We start from the raw sequence: 24,646 nt of genomic DNA on the forward strand, positions 1-24,646 counted from the left end.
ACAGCAGAGAACAGTTTATTTTCGAAGAAAAAATTAAAAAAAAAAAAAAAAATCTTGTTCCGGAACATTATTTATGGGTTACAGTTTTCTGCTGCAAATTCGTAGTTTCACGAATCCTGAAGGCGCCTTATGGTTATTGACAGATCGTCCAAACCCCAGAACAGCTATTGTACCTTCAGCATTGCAGGTACAAAATATTTTTACGCATCTTCTGAGAGAATCTTTTTATAATATTTATATTGGGATTTAAAAAGTATACAAAAATTTGGCTCAAAGAATGATTAAAGAGATAGAAAATGAAATTTTATTTCAACTCATGTACTACAAATATTGTTAGTCAACTGCTGCATCATTTCTTCTGTTAGAATAATTTGAAAATGAAAACAAACAATATTTTTTTGCTTTTTAAACTTATGAGACGCATTATTATTATATCGTACAAGTGGTAACTAATGACGGAAAATAATTAAATATGTAGCTAAAAATTGAAATCAATTCATAAGTAATGCGTTATAAGTACAAAATAAATTTTGGTATCCATAGAAGTATCCCATATTTAAAGATCACGAGTTAGATTGAATTAGTACGGGTATCCACTGCGTATTGACCTAATGTATACGCCGATGTGCAACTTTACCAACTAACTCTATGCCCTATGGAACCCGGAGGTTCAATGCCGCGTTCACAAAAGCTCTCCACTGACTTCTATCTTTAGCCAATTGGATCCAGTTTCTACTTTGTATTCCTCTCTCTGCGAGATCCATCTTAATATTGTCCTCCCATCTGCGCCTAGGTCTTCCTATGGTCGTTTTCCGATTGGCCTTCCAGTCAAGATTTTGAAAGCATTTCTACTTTCTTCCATTCTAGCTACATGACCTGCCCACCTAAGCCTCCTAGACTTGATGACCCTAACAATGTTGGGTAAACCGTATAAATTATGTAGTTCCTCGTTATGAAGTTTCCGCCATTCCCCATTTCCGTTCCTCTTGGGTCCGAATATTCGTCTCAGGATCTTGTTCTCAAATACTTTCAGTCTATGTTCTTCCCTTAGAGTAAGCGACCATGATTCGCAACCATACAGAACAGGCATGATTATCGTTTTGTATATTTTAAGCTTCAAATTCCTCGACAGAATTCGCGACGACAAGAGATTGTGAACCGAATAGTAACATTAATTCCCTGCTTTTAGTCGACATTCACCAACAGTTTTCGTAACCTTATAACCACTTCCCAAATAAATCTCTTTGCGAATACAGCTAAAATACTAAAAAAACGAGTAAACGTATTACAAAATCTTTTCATTTGTCTGATTAGTTACATTCACTTAATGTAGGACAGCAAACTTTTAAATGTTCACAAAAACTTCATTCTTCGAAATTCCGTGACTCTCAACAGAATTCCCTGACTTTTCTCGGTCTTCTCAAATTCCATAGTTTTTCTGATTTGTCGCCATTTGACAATGTATTCCAGTTATTTTCAGACATTTGAAACATTATTTTATACAGTCACTGTAATTATGACCACAGACATCAGCATCACCAGTAATTTTGTGTATACACAACCACGGACGAAGCTATGGGGGAACATGGGGGTCAATTTTTTGTCAAAAAATTAAAGTATCACCTATTAGATTGCCATCTAGTAATACTGTCTAGGAAGTATTCCACAGATCCGAGACCGACCAAAAGGTCTGCTCCCCTTTCCTTCCCAGCAGAAAATTCCTAATTCCGCCCATGTGCACAACTTAATTTAGGAACCCCTGTTTGTTAGTTTAGTAGTTAGCGCGCTCCTTCGCTTCGATTCCCAGTGAGAGAGCATTTAATGTGTCACAGAGGTTTGGAGTTCACGTCTGATATTCTTTCGCTGCTGATAGGAACGCTAAACTTCAACAAACAACTTAATTTAGAAAAAGTATGTACTTACCAAGCCGATAACAGAATCAAACTGTAGGCCAAAAAAACCACAGGATAATCTTCTACTTAGCAAGATAATGAACGTTACATCAAACTCGTTGATATTAACTTCCATAATTCTTTTCCTCACAAACGCACATCATTTTAGAATGACATCACAACTAGGAAAACCTCTTAATCTCCCTGTACCCAGTCCAATATACCGCAATCTACATCAATCTGAGTGTAAACTTGGAAAGCTTTTAATCATGCATGCTTGAATATCCACAATCGTAGCAAGTTTGCGAAAGTTGGGATGAATCCTTGTAAGTATTTTATACCATTTTTTCATTATATCTTATACCGCTCTTTGCTGGCACTTGAACGCCACGTAACTAGGCATCAAAAGTGCTCCGCGTTTTCCTAATAGAGCCAGTACACAAAGTGTACATTATTGCGGTTCTTTGAAGAAGAAAATACATTTTGAAGGTTACTTGCGCACAGATAGACAAACAGGGATCCGCCGTGGCACCATCTGTATGCACGCTCGTGGTACACGATTGGAAACAGGTCGGGTTTTCGTGCGCTACCCAGTATTTTTTAAATACAATATAATATTACTTTATTACTGCTGTCTTTATTTCTTTCATGGTGTACTGAAAATCCAAGCTTACTGAAGTAGTCCTCCAATGTGTAGAGAAAGCTGATAAATTAATTTGTGACACTAGCTGCCCATAGTTATTACCTTGTAAGCAATATCAAATTATTCTTGAAACAACATAATCAGTATGCATGAGTTGTAGCTAAATGATATGGGCTTATTCGCCATCTTATATTATGATTCAAATGGTCACAATACTCACCAAGAGAATTAAATTTTGTGAAGAATGTAGCTGATTTGAAGTTAACTAAAGGCATGATTAGTACAACGAGAAATATAGGTACAGTGAGGTTGAGATTCCAATACATATGAAACACTGATTCCGTGGGTTCCGTATTGATGAAATGTGACATGTTTGGGTGCAACTTCAAACACAATACTGAAAAAAGAAAGAAAAAATGATAATAATAATAATTGCAAGTCAAAGGCGTAATTATATACGTGCATATAAGACTTACAGATGAAATAATATTCTATGAAATTAGAAGACAGATACACGAAACCTTAGAGTTAAACATGTTATTGAACCTATTTCTATCTTTCTTAATTTATAGGTTATCTTGTCTAAACGACTGCGTAATATTTTATTTTAGAGTATTACGAAAGAGAGAGAGAGAGAGAGATGTCCAAAGTTAGTGCTTCATCGTTCCGCACAAAAAATAAATAAATAAATAAATAAATAAAAATAAAAATAATTATATGCTTTAAATAATAACGCGCACTATTTTTAACTCAGTGCAGTATAAATTTAATAGAAAGAAATGATGGACGATGTATATAGCCTATTCCCATGTGAAAGATAATTTGGAATCTATGTTATAGAATATTATAGAATATGTTAATTGTTTTTTCAATCGTTAAATTCTTTAACTATTTTATTTATTTGTTTATTTATTCGATTCTCTACTCAATAGCTGTAATAATTATGAAAATTTTAGTAAAAAAAATTAAAATAATTATGCTTCTATTAAAAATCTTTCAAACAGATCGAAAATGCTAAGTTAGAACTACTTATAAACAATATTTAATTTGAATTTAATGTTTATCATCGGCTTTCTAACTCAGGTGTTTTGGTATACTGCGAGCTATAAAAGGCTAAGTCAGTACCATAGTGCAATCCGTGTGAAACATTTAAACCAGGAGCATTTCGGTTAGAAAATAGGGACTCATGAAGGAGACAAATGATTTTAAAAATTATTAAGTCTGCATTAAAATTAATTGTTGGAAGATAATTTTTTCCTTAAAAATAAACGATATTTTATATATATATAAAGCGAAAGTAAAAAAAATGTTCGATATCTCTAAACCATTCATGAGGATACTTTCAGTTTATTAATGGAATAGTGGTAATAAAGACGTACAATATTAAGAAGAATATCTATTCAAAATCAAATAATTAACAGCAAATTAATTTTTCCTTTAGCATTATTATACTAATACCAATCGTATTTATAAACAACAAATAACTCAGTGCGTCATGCTAACAGATATCACTACTTGCGCTTTCGCTTGCCTATCTGACGCTAATAAATGTCGTTAGCGTACAGTCAATTTGCCGCTTTAAAACTATTGTAAAGATTTAATTGCAATTTAAATTGTAATATTTCAATTTTATTATTTTGAAACACATACACCGTGTGCGTGGGTTTCCTCGGGATTCTCTCGTTTTCTCCCAATTTCTTCATTCCACCATTTCATTCATTTCTCGTCATCACAGTCTCCTTTAGCCTAGCCGACATAATCGTGGGACGTAAAACTCAAAGATACTGAACATGAACGTGATTTGCTTTATTATTACGACACAGGCCTTATCATACTTAAATTTGAGCTTTAATGTTGCGTAACTGCATATTGTTTAGTGAACAACTAAAAAAAAACTATAAAAAGCTTTTACTTAAGCATGATTTAACCTATAGCGTGCAGCAGACTGACGGATTGGACACAATAACTAATGTTGATAAAAAGTTAAACACTCCTGATTGTAAATATTTCAGAAATATTTAGAATGCATAAGGAATAACTGAACTGTTTTACGCATCATTTTGTTTAAAAGAATTAAGTCATAACTATTTAATATAATACACACATATGTTATTAATCAGCAGCACAAAATATTAGTGATTAAAGGTAGTCTGCAAAGTAGTGAGTCTTTTACTCACAAGGTGGAGTTAGTGTTTTAAACCGCAGGGTATATAAGTCGCGGTGGGTCAGGCCTAACGTCATTCGACACGGAGCTAGAAATGTGAAAAGTGATACAATTCTTATAATAAGACGTAAGGTGCTGCGCCATGAAAGTGAGTGCTTTCCGCAACACTATACTTCATTTTACAATTTTATTTCGATAAAGGCACAAATGCTGCGTAGACTCCTAAATAAACTTGCGCTGCTTATTGGCAAGATACGTTTTGAAAAGCAACAGCCAGAAAATGGTTCAGTCGCTTTCAATCCTGGAAATTTCGAATGTCAAGATGTTAATCGCAGTCGCGACAAATCACAACAAAAGTGGCTGATATTTCTCGCAAAAGTCGAGGAAGACTTACATGTAAGCAGTCATAACATCGACAATGGTCTTTGGATGCCACATGATCTGAAACAAACACATTCACTTGGTCAAAATTTCTATCTGAAAATCCCTACCGAAACATAACAAACTCGAGCCATTTCACAAGCGGTTGATCACGATTGACGAAAAATGAATAACTTACAACAATGTGTAAAAACGATCGTGGTTGAAGCAAGAAGCTCCACGGTCTATGGCAAAGCCCACACTGATGTCCAGGAAGGTTATGCTGTGGGTTTGATGGAAACAGAAGGGCATCGTGCATTACGAGCTGCGCTGCTGCTACTGAAACAAGTGGGATTCTTGCTAAAGCCGGTATTAATTGTTGTAGTACTTGTATCCAAACACGTTAAGGAAAAAGCAAAAAAATTGGCAGAAAGTAGAACTGGTTTTAATATCGAAACTGATTAGATAGAAAATAGATTTTGGAAACCGGTTTTTGTACCTACCTCTATTAGGAATTACAGAGGATTAATGTTTTTGAAAAGAATAACGACTATAATGCCTGAAATGCATTTCTTGGCTCAGTTAGCATTTGAGCCTTTTTTCCTTCATTTTGAATAAATACACCTTTAAAATATTTTCCATAAACTTATTCTTCCCGCATCAAGAACTGGCATTTCAGCTAATTTGTTAAGTGGAAATAAATCTCATTTTCTATAATACTTCTCACGCCATATTTTATATGCGAGTTCTTATGGAGAACTAAAAAGTTTGTGAAAGCCTATTCTTTTTCCTTCTGTAATACTTCGCTTATGTAGTTCAAATACTGATACAATAGTTCCGTTGATTTAACCAGACTATATTTGAGTCATTCTTTCGAGTTAATACTTTCTTCCGAAGAATATTCACACGTGTTCATTCATTTCAGATTCTAATATATTTGCGGATGTTGTAATAAAGGAAGTAGATTGACATTTTTAGTATCAAATTTGTCTCCTTTTTTATAAATTGTTACTTTTTTCTATTTTCAGCTTATCGGAAATACTAATATTTGAAAGGATAAATCTGCTAATTAATATTTTCAGATATGATGCAATGTATGGAGGAAACTTTAATTGATAAAATCTGAAATTTTGTGGTGAGATTCTAGTAACTTCTGTAATATTGTTATAAACAAACCTGAGGATAGTAGTAATAGTAGCAATAAATCCCATTAGCATTATATTCTTCCTTTTATATTTGAAGAGATATACTTTACTGATAAGGATTTTCTGTCATTATGATTTGTAGGAGAGCAAACTTTGAGCAAAAGGATCTTAATCAATTGAAATTTGTCGTTTTTTTACTACTACTACTACTACTACTACTACTACTACTACTACTACTGCTGCTGCTGCTGTTACTACTACTACTACTACTACTCAGATATGATATTTTGTCATTCGGTAATGCTGCTTGTTCGGTTACATATCATCTGATTTCTGCTTTTATTTCTCTATCCGCATAGTGAACTAGTTAAATTAGTTTGATTGAACTCGATGAAGATTTAAATTCACACGATTAGATTCACACGATTATTCACACGATTAGATTTTTCAATTGAAATCTAAAAGTTTAAAATTAACTCCCATGTAGCTACAATTCGCAAGGGTTCTGGGCTTATGAGAAGGCTCTTAGCTGTTCAATATCTGTAACATTAATCGGCTTCTATTCCCATTTTTGGCTTTGAAAATTAGAGCTTCAGTTTCCTAATTGAACCAGCTTTACAATCAGCTCACAATGGTATATCGAGAACGCTTTTCTTCGCACTGAGTGGCACAAATCGGATTTGTATACATTGACCCACTTCGGCCTGCTTAATTCAGCACAAATATGAGGATATCTTTCTTGCATTGAGTTTAATCTTGTAAAGAAACCCATTTGAAAGTCACACTAACCTTGATTCTCAATTTTCCCATCAATATCAAAGATATTTTGAAAATCTGTGCACGAACTTTCAACTTAAGTTTGAAGTTCTATCTTCTTTAACTCTTTTTCTTAGCACAATTTTCATAATGTGTGAAAAGTACGAAACATTTAGTGGGGGGAAGTCCTCTAGTCTTGTTCTTCAATGTGTATTTAAAAATAGCGAATAAAAAGAGTTATGATTTAATATGATGGCATCTGTACAATTCAAATCTAAATTCTAGTCTTACTGTCTACCTTGTATATAAATTATGCACTTAGTTCCAAAAAATTGAATTATCCGTCAAAATTCAGTAATCTTACATCACTGAATAATTACTCACCATTTGGCAAAGGACCATCGTTGGACTGCACAGAAGTCACATTTGGAAATATTTTCTCTGAAAATTAAAATAATAATATTTCACTAAATGCATCCATAAAAATAAAGACAAACAAGTGAACTGTAAAAAAGCTTACTGAATGTTAAGCACAAACACATCATAACATTCAAAAAAGGTCCGAATACAAACTATTCAGAAATTAAGTCAGGGACATCAAAAACATCAACATAAGAAATAATACTTGTAGGTGGAGAAAGTAATCAATTTCAAGTATCACATTGCATGCGGGATCTGTGCTTCTAAAATTTACAAAAGAATCAGATGTCAATTATGACTGCTAAAATAAACTCTAAGTATCATACGAACACATTACATTTCTATAATATAAACAATACTTAATTTATTTTGTCATTTATTATAATAATTATAAAGCTGTAGAAGCCAAGTGCCCTGTCGCAGTGGGAATATTCAATAGACGAATGTATTTTCTCAGAACCTTCACTAATTAAAAATATATATCCTTGGCCCATACATATACTGCCGATATATATCAAGAAAAAGAAAAAAAAATGGATTAGTGTCCATCTCTACCTTTTTCTTTATACATACTACATACATATAAAGCTTGCAACAACCAGTGATCGTCCATTGCTGAACTCAAGACCTGGTTGTGAAGCGGGACAGCCATAGATTCTTGTAGAGACGAAATACGTGAGTACTACTGATGGGTGACTACGAGACGGTCCGTTCCAAAAGCATGAGGCCTTCAGCGTTATGAAAGGATCGAATCTCTACAAGGAACCGGAACCGGACTCACTTTCGCGGAATCAAGAAAATAAATTTACTTGGATGATGGAACCAAATACAAGACGGATGGATTCAATTGATGGGTTAAGATGAGTGGAATCGAACGAAATATAATGCTTCAAAATGAGTCGGTGTTGTAGGATAGGCAAAAGAAACTAATGCTCCCTACCCCACTTACCTACATTTTTATCACCGGTTAAACCGGTATGACAACTTCTCACGAAGAAAGCAATCAAATCAGAGACTTACATTGGGACTCGGAATTATTTAATTTAGCAGAACCAAAGAATTCTATCCAGAGAAAGGAATCGTTGTTTGGAGAAATCGAACTATAGAATTACAAAGAAACTCGGAATTATTCAATAAAGTGAAATGATCTGAAAGGGACAGGCTCCGGAAGATGAGTCAAACTTCCCATCATTAATGAGTAATGCAACCACTTAAGTTTCTCACTACTTCTGGAGTTAGTTCACTGTGGCATGTTTATGCCCGGACAACACAGTACGCTTCCGAATAGGATTACTCAGCTAGATTTGTAGCATAACTGTAAGCTCACTGTAATAAATACTTCTTTTTAGTTCGGTCCCAGTTTTCATGAAATTTGCTAAGAACCCGTCTTCGAACATGCGAACTTATTGGGGCGTCTATGGAAACGCTCAATTCGAGACGTGTAACAATTCTGATTAAATGGCGTAAATTTACCAGTTCCGATATATGTGCGGGTAGAATATTAAGTACGTATCAATTTCTGGGAAACTGAGGCAGTGACAGATTTCTGTGAACTCTTCAAGGATGTAGCGATTTTATGGCAGGGTGAGCCTACAATTTTGGTTGGTAAGAAGAGATTTAACTACACCCCTATCTTCACAAAACTAATTTAGAATCAACTTTGGTAAAACACAATTGGGGGAAACTATTTTCACGTATAACGTAATATATCAATTAAGCTTTCTACCTCATCATTTAATATTCGCTCTCCCAGATTTTACTATAGCGATCTATACCTACCTTTCCAGGTGTAAAGCGGACAATTCTTAATGTCAGTACATTTTAACTTCCAAATAGCTATTACGATTTTAGGGAATTTCGTGAAAATCCGTTTCCGTGTACGAGAAAATGATTTAAATAGACATGACTTTGAGAAATGTCATTTAGAGGAATCCGCTTAAAAACATTCGAAGGTGCAATGCTTAATTTACTTTAATAATAATAATAATCATCATCATCATCTCCTCCTCCTCCTAAGATCATTCATCATATTTACCAGAATAGCCTGTATAGAAGAGAGGTCTACAGAAGGCTCATTCGGAAGCGGTACTAATGATTTTTATGAAGTGGAATAAATGTATTGTTTCTAGGTAGGTGAAAAAATTACGTATTGTTTTCGGGGTGGGTGAAAGTTTAGAGAAAACTATTCAGGAGCGTGTACAGAAAATTATTTATTTGTTTATCTACTTGGAAACCTTTCCAATCAAGATGAAAAAAATAAATTCCTACGTCTGACACTTTCGGGGATCTAAAGAATGGCAAAAATATTTTTTTCTCTCTCTCTATTCGCGGTCGCATTTCGCAAAACTGATTATTCTCAGCCTACAGTTCAATGAGAACATCTATGTCCAAAGTTTCAAGTTTCTATGACTACTAGTTTCCAAAACTTGATTAAGAAGATCTAGCTATAGTTAGACCGAATAAACTTCTCAAATAGTTAAAAGAATTAAAATGTAAATCATATTGCAGCTGAAATAAAATAGATAGTCGCATAAGAAAGTTATGCGATAATCTGAGATGTTGTTCAGAGGTTAATTTTATACTCTGAATAAATTCGTATTGTTAGATTTAAAAATAAAATAAAATAAATAAACTTTAGGTGAAGCTGTTTGCTGTGTGGAATTGTACTGAATCGAAAGATTTTGTGCATTTCTTTTATCATTCTTATTATACTCAATTTATGAAACAATTTTGTTCTACTTATATTTGTTTGTAAATCTCTTAAAGTTTATATATTGACATGCTCCATACCCTGTATCACTATTTACAAAACAAGGTCGAAGGAACGAGAAAAATGAATTGAATTGAATTGAATTGAACAGAGAAATGAAATCAAGCTTCTTTTCTCCGCTTGTTCCACTCGATTTTCGCAAAACTCTGTCTTATCCACAACTTAGGATTCAAGAAGAAAATTCGTACAAAATTTAGTTTCTAGGCCCAATATTGAAAGAGTAAATCTAACCCTTCTCTTTTACGCCAAAGTAACAACTTCTATATGCTGTTCCCTGAGCCTAGACCAATCCAATCAGTTCTTCTGAACGACAGATTTCATAAAATTAGAACTCGTATATTTGTTAACATTATTCAAAATTTTCCTACCAATCTTTGTCTTGATTTGTATGTTAATATATATTATATTTTAAATAAAGCTTCTTTCAGCGTACTTACCGTATAGATAATCTACAGAGTGGTAAAGGAAGTTAGACATTAAAATCCAATAGACGATGTTTGCTCCTAACAAAATAACGAAAGAGAAGAATTTGGCTATCATCTCCGCTCCGCGACCAAGTAATACTCCACTCAACTCAGCTGCCTCCTCTTCGTCATTGCCTGTTCCTGAAACAATACATCCAGCATTTAATATCAGCTATCCATTAAAAACCAGAAACACTTATATTTAGAAAAGCTATAAGGTGACTGACGTAAGAAGATGGGACAGGCTAAACGGGAAATCGTCTTCTCTATTGAATAACATAAGACTAAGCAATATAATAAAGGCAATTCTCACTCAGCACTTAATGCGAATATTAAAGTTCATTTGTTACAAATCAAAATTTAGAAGTGCAGCTATTTATTCTCGCTTAATTTTCGTGATCAATGTGTTTAGAAAAAATGAAAGTCTGTGGTCAAGGCTGTATTTAAAACTCAACGCAGATACCTCTACTTTCTGTCCCACCCTAGGAAGATTATAAAACGGAAGTGCGTCAAACGCGTCAAACCAGTGTAGCCAGTAGCAAAAAGTGCACTTTTCTGTCAGAAAGGATGAAAGACTATTGTCCCTTTATACACGTGTATATAGTCTCGTACAACAAGGTTACGGACCCTGCGGTTGCCTCTCGCAGAACAATTGGGAAGTGAATGACACAAGCCACTTTATGTAGTTATTTAGAACAGTATCTTTACTTAAATAACATGATAACGTGTGTAATCCAATTTTATGTATGGCCAAACGGCAAAGCAGAATGAAAATATTTTGGGTTTATATTAGACCCCAATCCCAATTGAGATGTTATCATATCATATTGATTATAATAATATACCAAGGAGGAGTGTGGAGGAGTCCGAATTTTTTCAAAAAGTTGAGTATCTCACCAGCCTCTCAACTTAGAAAGCTGAAATTCGGCATTTTTTTTAAATAATAATAATAATAATAATAATAATAAGCAGACAGCCTAGCAATTTTAGCGTTTCTGATAATTCCCTTCAGATTCTAGATCCTTCTAACAATCAATTTTCTTACATACATACTCCTGGATAGAAAAGAAATCCAATTTTACCAACCAGTATCATATGCTTATTGCATCAATTTAATAAAATGTTACGTTTGCTGATTTATTTGTTTCCTTTCAAAATACGAAGTAAACATATTTTCATGTCTGGTTTTGTAAAAAGCATGACTTCATTGTTTCGGAGTTTCGATCAAGACAATTAACAAAATAAACATGCTTAATCCTTCTCTTCTGGGCGCCGCAATCCCTTTCGAGAAATAATTACAGCGTGTAAGTTTTTTATTTTTTTTTTAATAGCAAATTGATACGTATAAATGAAGGTTGAGAGGGAGATCATTAAACCGTTACAGAATATTGCTTTGCCAATAAACCCTTTTATTTTGAACATCCCCCTAAGTAAAAGTTCCTGGCGTACGCATTGATTTCCCTTTTAGTGGGAGGGCGCGCTTTTAGTATATGACGAGTTGGTAGTGGGTTAATATGTAAAAATAATCGAAATCGATATTAATGTCGAATCCATAGTTTGGGGGCCACTGAGATGAATAGTAACTCTATCGAAGCTGTTCAAGTCTAAGCTTAGCCCCCTCCACATGGTGGAGATGAAAATTAAAATGTCCAAACCGTCCAAACTTACTTAGTATAGAACTCACAGTTTTCGGGTTCGCTAAATGAATAGTAACAATCTCCAATCTGTCCAAATAGTGTTGCTCACGAGACGAGAAATAAGGTTTTGTAGTCTCGTCTCGATTATCGAAGGATTAGTTCTTGTCTTATCTCAAAGTTTACTAGTCTTATCTTGTCTTATCTCAAAGTTATTTATGCCCTGATTTTTCTTAATTTTATCCACAGTTTATGAGATTTCCTCCTCATCACAAGAGGTTTACGAAAGGTGTAGTATAACAAAAATTTAAACTATGTTAATTTTTGTAGCAATAGTGTAGCCAGGGAGGATCCGGGGCTATACACCCTTGAAAGTTTTTTTCTTAATTACTTCATTATTATTTTTGTCAAAGTTATACCTAGCCAATTTTAAAACTGTTAAAGTTAATAGCGTATGCTATTCTTATTTTCAGTACACTGTATTTTTTGTGTATTTTATTGTTATTTATGATGTAAAACCTCTTCAAATGCGCTTGCCCCTTCTCTATTGAAAGTCTTTAAGCAAAACAAAATTTCCTTCAAAAAGTCATTGACGCGGTGGGGGATTATAAAGGCCAAATTTTTTTAAAAAATGAAGCCTAAAACGACGTTTACGGGGGAGGGTTCCCGGACCACCCACTACCCTGTGTGGTATTCCATACTACTGGTGCGAAAAGATATAACGGTTTTTCAGTTTTTAAAAGAACCGATAGAGATTTTTCAAAAACCAGGAAGATTATAAAACAGTTCCGATTTCCAGAGAAAATTGTTTCGAATTTAAAAACTGTTGCATTTGTAACTGAAGCCGATTTTTAATAGAAAACCGAACCGTTTTTTACTAGAAAAACGAGCCTGTTTAAAATCAAAAACGGTTTTGGTGAATTCTGCTAGTGACAAAATTTAAAATATTTTTGAAGATTGTGGTAAAAACAAATTAAATGTTAGAGTTGACTTGCGCGGCAGTTTATAATTGTTCGTGTGTCCAGCGTAGCTGGTACGTTTAACTAGCATATTAATACAGGTCCGGACCCGGTACCCCCTCCCCTCGTGGCTACGCCCCTGAGCATTGTTAACTAGTCACAAATTCAATGTGGCGTTCCCCATCATACAGTTTTATGTGGAAATTATCAAGAGTATAAACTATACTTATTTTATAAAAGAAGTACGTTTATACTAAAATACTATCCACAGAGGAGGAGCGATTCTACATACTGACTTATTAATATTTGATTCACAAATTATTGTAGAAGCCTTCATTATCAATATAAGCTAAGGATTAATTTGCAGATGCGGGTCTACTTTCATTTGTTTCCTCCTCTACTAGATATTTTCTTTCTTATTTTGTAATTCTGCAATCACTTTTTTTTTAATTGTCATTATATTGATTTGCTTCAGTATGGTCCCGTAATTTAAAAATATGAATGCATAAAAACAAATTCCATTTGTTAATTGCTAGCGAAAGAAAATTCAGAAATCTTATTTAGCGTGAAAAACCTTCTCGTTCACTGGAAACCTTGCTGTGTTGCAGAAGCACTGCAACGACCCTTCCCTTTAACTTCTGAGATAGGGGAAAGGTGACTTAACATTTCCTCCAATTGCCGCGCTGAAGGAATCTGGTCGTTGTATGCTCACTGCAAGACAATATAAATTAGAGACTCTGTGACGAATTATTTTTCGCTTTTTAAAACGGATTAACGGAACGGATAGTTACAGGAGTAAAAAATATGTTATTTAAAGTGTATATATGCAAGTATTAAAAAGTATTTTTTCTGTTCTTTACTACTATTGATAATATTTTTTTTTCTTGAAATACTTTGGTCGTTGCGCAACGCTGCAACACTAACATAGCCGCCACTGGTTGAATGTGATTCAAGCTGGAACAAATTTTAAGTAATAGAAATATTAAATAAAGTTGTTTCTATCCATAGGCGGAGCTAAGAATTGTCTCCTGGGGGCAGACCTTTTGTCTGCTGGGGGGCACGGTAAATACAAATGAAAATTGAAGGATCTTATAGATGGCCTTTTTGTCGAAAAGTTGGGAGCAATGCCCCCCTACGCCCCCCACAGCTCCGCCTATGTTTCTATTATAGAAGTCTCCTATAGAATAGACCGCATTGCAAAGGAAACCGGACATGAAGTTTTTCGTCTTCCCCTTATGATTGCGAACCTTCTCCCACTGAACTTGTGTGGAGTAAAGATTTGGGTGTTTCTTGCCTCCAGGAGTGGATTACATATGGTAAATAATTACACTTGCTCTTCTATTATTATTATTATATTATTATTATTATTATTATTATTATTATTGAGTCGCTTACCGCTGCGCTGTTTGGTTTATGTTCTTCCTTTTTTTTTTTTTTTTTTTTTTTGTTCTCTCTCAAATCGGCGGCCGCCTACTCATAATAAGTGGCAAAGTCACGCTGTAAGACGTCTCGTTGAATGTCATTTCCGTTTTATAATCTTTCTAGGGTGGGACAGAGAGTAATAGTATTATTTCTGCATAGGGTTCGTATTTTAACGTTCCCTATTACGTTGTGTCCCGGAGCCCACACAATATTCTTTGAAACGCAGAATTGTCCTTAATTTGTGGATTTGAGTTGGACTCTCTCATTCTTACATTAGAAACATGAAATGCCAAGAAATCAATAGCTATTGACACAGAAATGTCCATATGCAATATTATTATGTTAAAGAATAGTGTTACTACGAGACACACTAATAGCTTACTTGATATGATACTGGTCTGCTATTAATCGAAATTAGTTTTATTATTTCACATGCCTTCATAACCTCTGTTCTCACAGAAACACTAAGGACTAAATACTCTTCTACTATTCATGTAATTGTAATGGAAAAGTGTCCTATATTATTCAAATTGAAAGTTTTTTTTTTTTTTTTTTTTTTTTCAGAAAATATACGAACTCTATTTCTGCATCGTTAGCGATTACTATATTATAAACATACCAGAAGTTTCAAGAACATCGCAACAACATTGTTTGAGACAATATAAAAAAGATCAGCTCAAATATTTTTCAAAACGCTTAATCCTCTCTCTCTCTCTCTCCTTATATTATATAAGCTATAAACTTTTAATAATAGCACGAGAAAAAATATTTTCAAAATGGCTTTAATTAAAAACAAAACCTCTCTCTGACTTGTCCCCTCCCCCTATGTCGGTAGCTCGCACACTGAATGAATAATACATAGATGTTATTTCCCGAGAAAATACAAAAGAAATTATTTTTATTTTACACGTATGCTAGCATGCATCGATACTTTTTGAAATAAACATCTACCTGAAGCCAAGATATCTTACCATGCCTTTTCTCCACTTGAAGAATGAGATAAGCAGTATATAGACAGACACCACCTAACACCATCATTAAGAATATTCCCATCACCAGACCTGACATCTGCATTCCCCATGGCATTGTTAGTAATGATGAACCCATTATTGTGTTCCATACTGCAAATCTGTAACAATAATAAGACAAATCATGTACAGTATCTTTTCTCCCTTCTCTTTTGTAGATAGAAGGGTAATGATACGGAGGCCTCAACCATATATTTCCTGTAGAGATTATTTTCGTTAGTACTGAGGTAAATATAAAAGCGACACACCACAACATTTTCAAATATTTTACCTTTATGTTGGCTGAACGCATCGATATGACCGTAATTGAGTCAGTATTCGGGTTGGGTTTGCAGCATAAGAAAAGGAGCTTTCATGACGTGCTGATGTTTTACAAAAATTTAGTATACTCTTTTATTTATTTATTTATTTATTTATTTATTTATTTATTTATTTCCAAGTACTTTACTATATGTAAGTGGAGCTGTGAAGAGTTGTCATCACTGAAAACAGTAATTGCTTGAAATGTGTATTATGAAAGTATCTATTCGTATAGCTGTATTTCATTGAAAGTATCTATTGGTATAGCTGTATTTCATCTTGATAACTTGGTTCTGAGTTGAGGCTTCAAGTTATAAGAAAAAGAATGCTTTTGTGCAGAAAAGCGTATTTTCGACATAACAGCCGTGATATATTTATTATGTTAGATTTCTGTAATATAAGGTGAGTTAAAATTGAGATTTTATCAATTCGTACATTCATCAGTCATCTCTAATACAATGTTCATTAACTATGCTGAAGATGTCAAATAATCTTACTTTATTTCTATTACTACACTTTCAAAATTATATGTGCAGTTTTCAATTCATTGTACAAAAAATCAATCAGATTAAGACCTCTTTCTTTCTGAAATTCAAGTTTTGAATGTAATCACTTACTAGGATGTAATTGCGAAACAAATGCACATTAATAAGTCTTAAAAATAAATAAGTTTAAGAATATAAACACATAAATAAGCAAAATATACAAAAAGCATTGTTCAAACGTGCAATACAACGTTTAGGTATTAAAATGATAAGTTAAAACATTTTTTACCACTACTAAAAGAACAACGATTACTTCTAATAAAAGAACTAACGCCAAGCCAACTGTGCATAAGCGTAAAATGTGCATACAAGGTGCAGATACAATTTATAAGTAATTACTTTCAACAAAAGGCAAAATTGCATGTTGCTTCAAGACTATGACGCACAAATACAAAGCAAATGAATATGCTGAACGCAAAATAGTAGATAACAGAAAGTAGTAATTGTATAGCAGTAATAGTTAAAAAGAAATCGTGTTGTAGGTATTTTTGAGTCAGACTACTGAAGCTTAGTAAACAAACAGTAAGAAAAAAAAAAAAACTACAATCCGAACATCCTGATAAGTATAGAAGCTGAAGATACAATAAAGCATATAGTAGAGACAAAATGATTGGGCAAAGTTGTGTACGAAAATCGAGAAATATTTCCTTACCAAAAATAAATATATTCCAAGAGTTTTAGAATCATTCTTGGGAGAAGTGTTTGATGATCTTGAACTACGTAAAAATAAATACTTTACACCTTTTTCTCTGAAATTAAAACAAGACAATTAATATAAAGGAGATGTATTACATACCAAATTTAAACTGGCATAAAGAAAGTGGATGTCTCTCTAATGTTCATATCTATAGGTTCTCAAAATTCACTGTTTGAACACTTTGTTAAGACTTCTCTTGTATTATAAGTTCATTTAACTTTTTGCCGCTTGTAGTCTATATATCTAAGACCTTCACTTTAAGAGAGAAAGTTATATCTCTCTCATTTTCAGTAGGATCAGGTAATTTGAAGATGAACTCTTAACACCAACAACGTACGAGACATTACATTGAAATAATAAAGCTTCTACTTTACACCTGAATAACACAGTACATCTCTTCTGAGTGATAAATCTGTTATTCTCATGACTTAAACATAGTTAATACTCTTGTGGAAAAAAGAAAAGAGAGTCAGATTTCGTATGTACAGTGAAACCTCTACTAACTGACACCTCTATAAAGCGGACACCTCCCTTAACGGACATATTTTGTAATCCCCAAATATTGGAATAGGAAAAAAACATATTGGCAAACCTCTCTAAAGCGGACACTCTCTAGTACGGACACGGACAGTCTTTTCTGTCTTTTATAGGTATTATTTACCTCCGTATTACGGACACTTTCTCTAGAAATAAGTCGAAAAGTGTAGTAAAAATACATTTTTAGTAATTCATACATGTGTCACCAAGGAAGCATTGTACAACATTTTGCCCCCTCAACTATCTGCTCAGCAACCCAGACGAAGCGTCTCTGTTTAACAACACTTTTATGTCCTTTGCTTGCATCCCACTCCCACCCAAGCTGTTTTAGACACAAAAGTGATTGACAGTTGTCCGCCGTTAGGGATGACACGTTATGCTACTGTCCCGTTGGAGTCTAACCAACCAGAAGACAAGTTTAGTCATTTTTGCACTCAGGTATGTATATTGTCTCAAAAAGGACACTTCAGGACTGCGATTACCCCACAAATTAAAGCGCCATACTGAACACAAAGGAAGTACTGATAAGTATAAAGTGCACAGAACTATAACATGTTATTTCCATGTTGTGCCTCGAACATAGAGTATTGGATGACAGAGGATAATGCTTGTGATATTCGTAAATACGTGATTCATGCAAAAATAGTTTTTCTAATTGTATATTTACCTTCCTCACTAATTTACATAACAAAATACTGAAACCTCTTGAAGGCGGACACCTCTCTATAGCGGACAATTTTTGATTCCCCACGGCTGTCTGCTTTAGAGAGGTTTCACTGTAGTCGGAAAGTTATATAAATCGTCAACAAAGATAAAAGTCAAGAGTTGTTCATCTCTGAACATTCGTCTGTTTGATTTTTATATATATATATATATATTATTCTGAAACACTTCAATAGGATGTAACACTCGTGAAAGAATGTTATTCACGAAAAGTTATGATCAAACCACATGACGATATACATCGTAACAGGAGACATGTGTGATTTACAGTCTCCGTAAATATTTTACACTAATATATGAATTATTCGATTCTCACCCAGGATTAAAAACAGTATTCTAGAACTTTGTCCTAGAATATTTATAACGTTGGCTCTTCAAGTTTCAGTTGTTTCAAGATTTCAATACTATTTTCTGCTTGGGAAAGAAGTCAACTAATTAAAGCTACTATCAGAAGGTCAAATCATACTGATTGGAGTACAGCATTAATCCATTTCATCAAATGCAGGTTATTAGAAAGTATAAAGAAGAGATAAACTCTGGTTTTGCTTCAAATCAGAGAGTTCAATGTGAGTCACTCGACACATATCGAGCTTGCAGTCAAGTTCCTGCCACAGACTTTGTAGAATGACACAATGGCTTCTCTTATGTATACTTGTAGATCAAGCATTGTGGTTGAAAGGATCTTGCATACTACCTTTAACGCACTTCCAGGAAAAACTCTTACAGGATGTAATGTCTGGGAAGCATGATGGTCAAGGAACAAGGAAGGATCAGCATGCTCAACTCATCATTTTGGTAATGGTCCATGACTCTGTGCAAATAGGAACAATAGTCTGCTTTATCTTATTGGAAGATGAAACCTAGGATTTCTTATTTAAGCTGTGCCAGAAACCATGTCTGTACGCTTTCTAGGTACAAAACACCCTTGTTCACTTTCTCATGAGTTATAACGCAGAACACATTTAGTTTGAGGAAATAGCGCATATATTCTTATAGACATGCAGGCTTTCGGTCTCCCATATTTTAACAGTACGTCTGCTCACTGTACTTCAAAAGTGGAAGCTGACTTCACTAATGAACACCAATATTTCATAAACTATTGGTCCGCAGAAAGAATATCTGCACTGGCATGGCATGGGCACCTGCAGGAGACACAAGGATGGGGTCCTTTCTTATATTTTTTAAAGCTTTTTCACATGTAAGGCTAAGTTCAGGATGAGGGGAGGGAAAGGACGTAGATGATGGGAATGGGGCTATGGATTACGGATACCAAATGTTATAGAAATTAGCACATGCCTAGATATGAAATAACCGTGAAAACAAACGATCGAATCACGATGGATTTCAATTAGAGTAAAATGGATACTGGATTTTAGGAATCTTTTATGTTATTTCATTGAGCTATAATCTCTGATTAGATAAATAGATAGGTGAAGATTTAATTCGATCATGACATATACTGGATACTGTTACCTGGATATGAAAGTTAGTGGAATAAATATGTGAATGGTAATTAGTGCATTTATGTTTGTAGTTGCGTGGTGTGATTGATTGGAAAGTTTTGAGACAGTTGACAACACTGCCCAGGAGAAGTAGATATAATCGTCCGTTAGCATGGAAGCGGTGGCTTGGTGTGTCCTTAAGACATGTTGACACATGCATCGAGATATCTTTATTCAGTACGACGTAGCAACCACTTGAGTGCGGGCGTTTGTGTGTGTGTTGGTGGATTTTTAAGTGTGCAAAATGGATGAAAAATTGGAACAACGCGTTTGTGTGAAATTTTGTTTTAAAATTGGGAAATCTGCTTCGGAGACTTACGAACTCTTTAAAAAATGCTTTTGGAGACAAATGTCTGAGCCGGTCAAACGTGTTTATCTGGTTTCACAGATTCAAAGATGACCGCGAGTCAGCAGAAGATGACCCCCGGTCTGGCCGGCCTTCAAAATCAAAAACTAATTAAAACGTTGCGAAAGTTGGCGATTTAGTGCGCTCGAACCGTAGACTTACAATTAGGGAGATGGCTGAAGAGCTGAATTTAAATTTCTATGCGGTTCAGTCAATTTTAACTGATGATTTGAACATGTGTTGAGTGTCCGCGAAATTCATTTCAAAAGTGTTGTTACACGAGCAGAAACAACACAGATTTGAAGTGTCCCAAGAACTGTTTAATCGAGCCGAAATGGACTCAGATTTCCTGAACAAGGTAATAATAGGTGATGAATTATCGGTTTATGGATATGACCCAGAAACAAAGGCCCAATCTTCTCAGTGGAAGAACCCAGATTCACCAAGAACAAAGAAAGCGCGACAAAATCGGTCGAATGTGAAGACGATGTTTTTTTTTTTTTTTTTTTTTTTTCGATTCTAAGGGTATCGTGCATCATGAATTTGCCCCTAGGGAGCAGACAGTCAACCAGGAATACTACAAAAGTGTCCTTCAGTGCCTGCACGAAAATGTGAGGCGGAAAAGGTCTGACCTCTGGAAAGAAAAGAATTGGATTCTCCACCATGACAATGCACCAGCTCATTGTGCATTCTCGATCCAGGATTTTTTGGCCAAATTCAACATTCCTGTGCTTCCGCAACCCCCGTATTTCTTAGATTTGGCCCCGGCCGACATCTACCTCTTTCCTATATTAAAATTGTCATTGAAAGGGAAGAGATTTGACTCAATTGAGGACATTCAAGCAAATACGGAGAGAGTACTTCACACCATCACGGAAAATAATTTTCAGGAATGCTTCCAGAAGTGGAAACATCGTTGGAACGGGTGTGTTCATTCAGCAGGGGGCTACTTTAAAGGAGATCCATCACAACAGACTGTAAGTACTGCCATTTTTAAATTACAAACCCAGTCTTAAAACTTTCCAATCACACCTCGTAGAACACTTGGACCTAACAAGATAGATAAGATTTATCTGATTTGGCACATTGAAAGACAGCACAAAGCAAGTTTGGACACTCAAAGGTTCTCTTGTTAAATGTTCTATTTTCTTACATTAGCGCAGTTGGTAGGATAGAAGATACGCTCAACGATGAATCAGATAGATAACGTGATCATCGAAAGTTCGATTGCACAAGAGCCAGCTAGACGAGATGCGCTCATTCAAAGTCTTCAAAATGAACTTCATATATTGGGTAAACATATTCTACAATGTGGTATTAAAAAAAAAAAAATCTCGGGATGGTCAAGTTGGTAGTCATATATGTGAGGTATGTTCTATAAGGCATACAAGCAAACCAGAGGTATCCAGCTTTTGGCAAAAGATGTTTCCGCTATTTTGGATTTAACCATTTCGCTCGTGTTTGTGCATCATGTTTTTCGAGTTTTAGTACAAACCCACAAAAACATGAAACCCATATAGGGTCAAGGAGACAGGATTACAGGAAAAATCTAAACGATAACAAGGGCAGCGGAATCAGCGTGCATAATGAGTAAGTTTGTACAAACAAGGTCACAAACAGAGCAGCAGCAGAAGAGATAGACACAAAGTGAAACTGAAACTAAGACCAAGAAGGTTATCTATGACAGACCCAAAGTACAGGAAACATGGATTCACATTGGGTATACACAGAATCGGTGCTACTTACAACATGAGTTGTCAGCAAAGGATCAAAACAATATTCAGGGTGAAAAGACATTGTTACCTATTGTCTATAGGTCTGTTCAGCAAGTAACATCGTTACACAGTCCGGCACAGGTCTAGAAATTGCGGTCAGCTAGGAAAGAAAATACAGACCACCTAATTTCATCATTGACCAGCAAAAGTGAGAATAAAACGTTTAAAGAATCATATATGCAAGATCAGGTTAGCGAAAGAGCAATTACACAGAGTAACCAAAATGCGAACAGTGACAAACAGGCTAAGGTCTTGGATAAAGATTTAGGGATCTTAATTGTTCAACAGAATTGGATGCAAAAACAGATTAACACCATGATGGCTATTTGAAGAAAACAAAAGGAGAAAACGAAAAGGTCTTGGGAATGCCAAAAGAATAATTTGTATTCTGATTCTTAGCTTTGGGCTATTTATTATATTTGTTGTGAAGTTCTCTTTTATGTTGTCTAAGTTCTGATTTTTGTAAAAGAGGGAGAATATTGGGCATAAAGTGGTTATTTATGTGATACTTGGTGTTACCAATTAAATGCGAGTAGCTTGTGAAAATGAGATAGGGTAACTGTCCCAATAATTAACAGTATAAGAGCAGTATTTGACAAATTGCATGTTTTTTCACCCTTCAAATGAGCCTAACTTACTTCTCGTATAGGTATGAAGGCATCCTTCCTTCATCCATACACACCACCAGAAAAATTATAGCCTGATAATTATTAAAGTATACTAAACTAAAAGTTGTTTATTGTACCAGAAATTGACACTACGACTTGAGAGAATCACCAGTAATTGACCCATCGTGACCCAGTAACTGACATCTCTTAATATTTTACTTCGAATGAACCATATAATTTTCTAGCAATTTCCACTCTGATTAGTTACACAAATTTGTTTTCCGTAAACCCTTTAGGAAATTCGATATAAACTCTGTCCTTATCAATAGCAGTAATGCAACCGATATAAAATGTACATCATATTAAGGAGCGTTGATAGGTGCTGTAATGTGGTTGAAATGTCACTGTCCATTGCCAGACTCTCGTAAGAAGAATCTTGGAACTTAATGTGTGATTCTTCAGACAATGCACTCTGTTCACTTTCAAATTTACTACCTGTTCTCGTTCTCTTTTGATTTGAAATTTTTGTGGTTTCGTACTTTGATCCTCTTCAAGTTTGTTTTCTCTTCTGCCCCTGGATCAATTTTCTTCTATACCTCTTGGCTTTGCAAGCTTTTGTTCCTATTTCTTTTGGTAATATCTCTTCGAAATGTCTGATGTCACAACTGATGGTGCCTTTTCTGTTTTCTAATGCTTTCGCACTACAGGGGATCTTTCAGGCCAGAACAAGCCTGCTTGAAAAGTGATTCCACAGAAGAGTTGGTATTTTTACCACCTGACGGAATCTGAATTTGATGGCATGGACAGTATTTCTAACACTTCAGTTTTCTCGTTTCCCTCTGAGCTATCACCAATACCTAGGAAGATTGTGCCCTCTCGCTTGTAGGTGATTGGTGACTTTGCAGATGCGTTCCATTTATATGATCGCTAGCTGAGGATCCACTCTGAGTTCACATTAGACCTATTAGATATGATTTTACTTTGCTCCATAGATATGATTTCACTTGTAAAGAAACAAAGTAGATACTTTCCTTAGTTTCATCAGTATAAAGCATTCACAATGTCCATATATATATATATATATATATATATTTTTTTTTTTTAACTAATCGGCTACTGTACGCTATTTTACCCGTGGCTACGTGCCAAGTAAGAATACTGTAGATTAAGGGAAGATACTTGCTTAAAGTCACGTTGAACGCTCAAAAAGACAAAGAAAAATAAGGAAAAAGGCCTAGGTTCATTTAACCCCGCGCCAAAGGGGGTTACCATTTCAAGAAAAGATTTATTATATTATATTATATTATATTATATATATATATATATATATATATATATATATATATATATATATATATATATATATATATATATATATATATATATATATAAAAGGAAGGTCGGTTCTCTGTTAATCACAAAGGTGTCAACCCAGGATCTTTCGAGTGATAACAAATCAAAATAATAATGAAGGTGTGCCTTGGTAAACTGTTCCTATAATTCTTCTACAGCAGCCTAATAATTGACACTCCTTGATCTAGTAATTGACACTCCTGTCAACTACTGGGATTTTACAAGAATTAACGTTTTTAATTTTACCAGTCAACTTAATTCCACTGAAATAAACGGCAGGGCCGGATCTACGAAATATTGCGCCCGGGGCAAAGACGTTTTTCTGGCGCCTCCTTCTTTCTAAGTTTAAATACCTTATATTAGGGATTGGAAAAATACCTTAGGTTAAAATATGTTTTAAAAAGTTTAAATCATTTGTCATCTTTCTCCTTTTTTAACATTTACTAAAAATTTGTGTCCACACATGAGCATGAAACCAATTACGAAGCGTATCCAACAGTTACAAAGTGAGAAGTATTAAAAGTACGCTGGAAAAAATATTTTCTCGTTTAATCGAAACCAACTGATACATTATGCAATGTTTACGTTTTGTTTATATTAAAT

At 34.6% G+C, this 24,646-nt stretch overlaps 1 protein-coding gene across 3 annotated transcripts in view; it reads right to left on the reverse strand.

The window, feature by feature from the left end:
* LOC145686274 (sodium-coupled neutral amino acid transporter 9 homolog) overlaps positions 1-24,646 on the reverse strand; it is a 348,057-nt gene that overhangs the window by 38,295 nt on the left and 285,116 nt on the right. For all 3 annotated transcript variants that reach the window (XM_081759405.1, XM_081759406.1, XM_081759404.1), the window contains 4 exons: positions 15,601-15,758; positions 10,588-10,755; positions 7,345-7,401; positions 2,756-2,932 (listed from right to left, as the gene is read on the reverse strand). In XM_081759405.1, the coding sequence (XP_081615531.1) occupies positions 2,756-2,932; positions 7,345-7,401; positions 10,588-10,755; positions 15,601-15,758 (560 nt within the window). The remainder of the gene's footprint in view (positions 1-2,755; positions 2,933-7,344; positions 7,402-10,587; positions 10,756-15,600; positions 15,759-24,646) is intronic.

The sequence above is a fragment of the Thermobia domestica genome, chromosome 5 (assembly GCF_964235325.1).
Source record: "Thermobia domestica chromosome 5, izTheDome1.hap1.1, whole genome shotgun sequence".
In the NCBI taxonomy this organism is placed as follows: Eukaryota; Metazoa; Arthropoda; class Insecta; order Zygentoma; family Lepismatidae; genus Thermobia; species Thermobia domestica.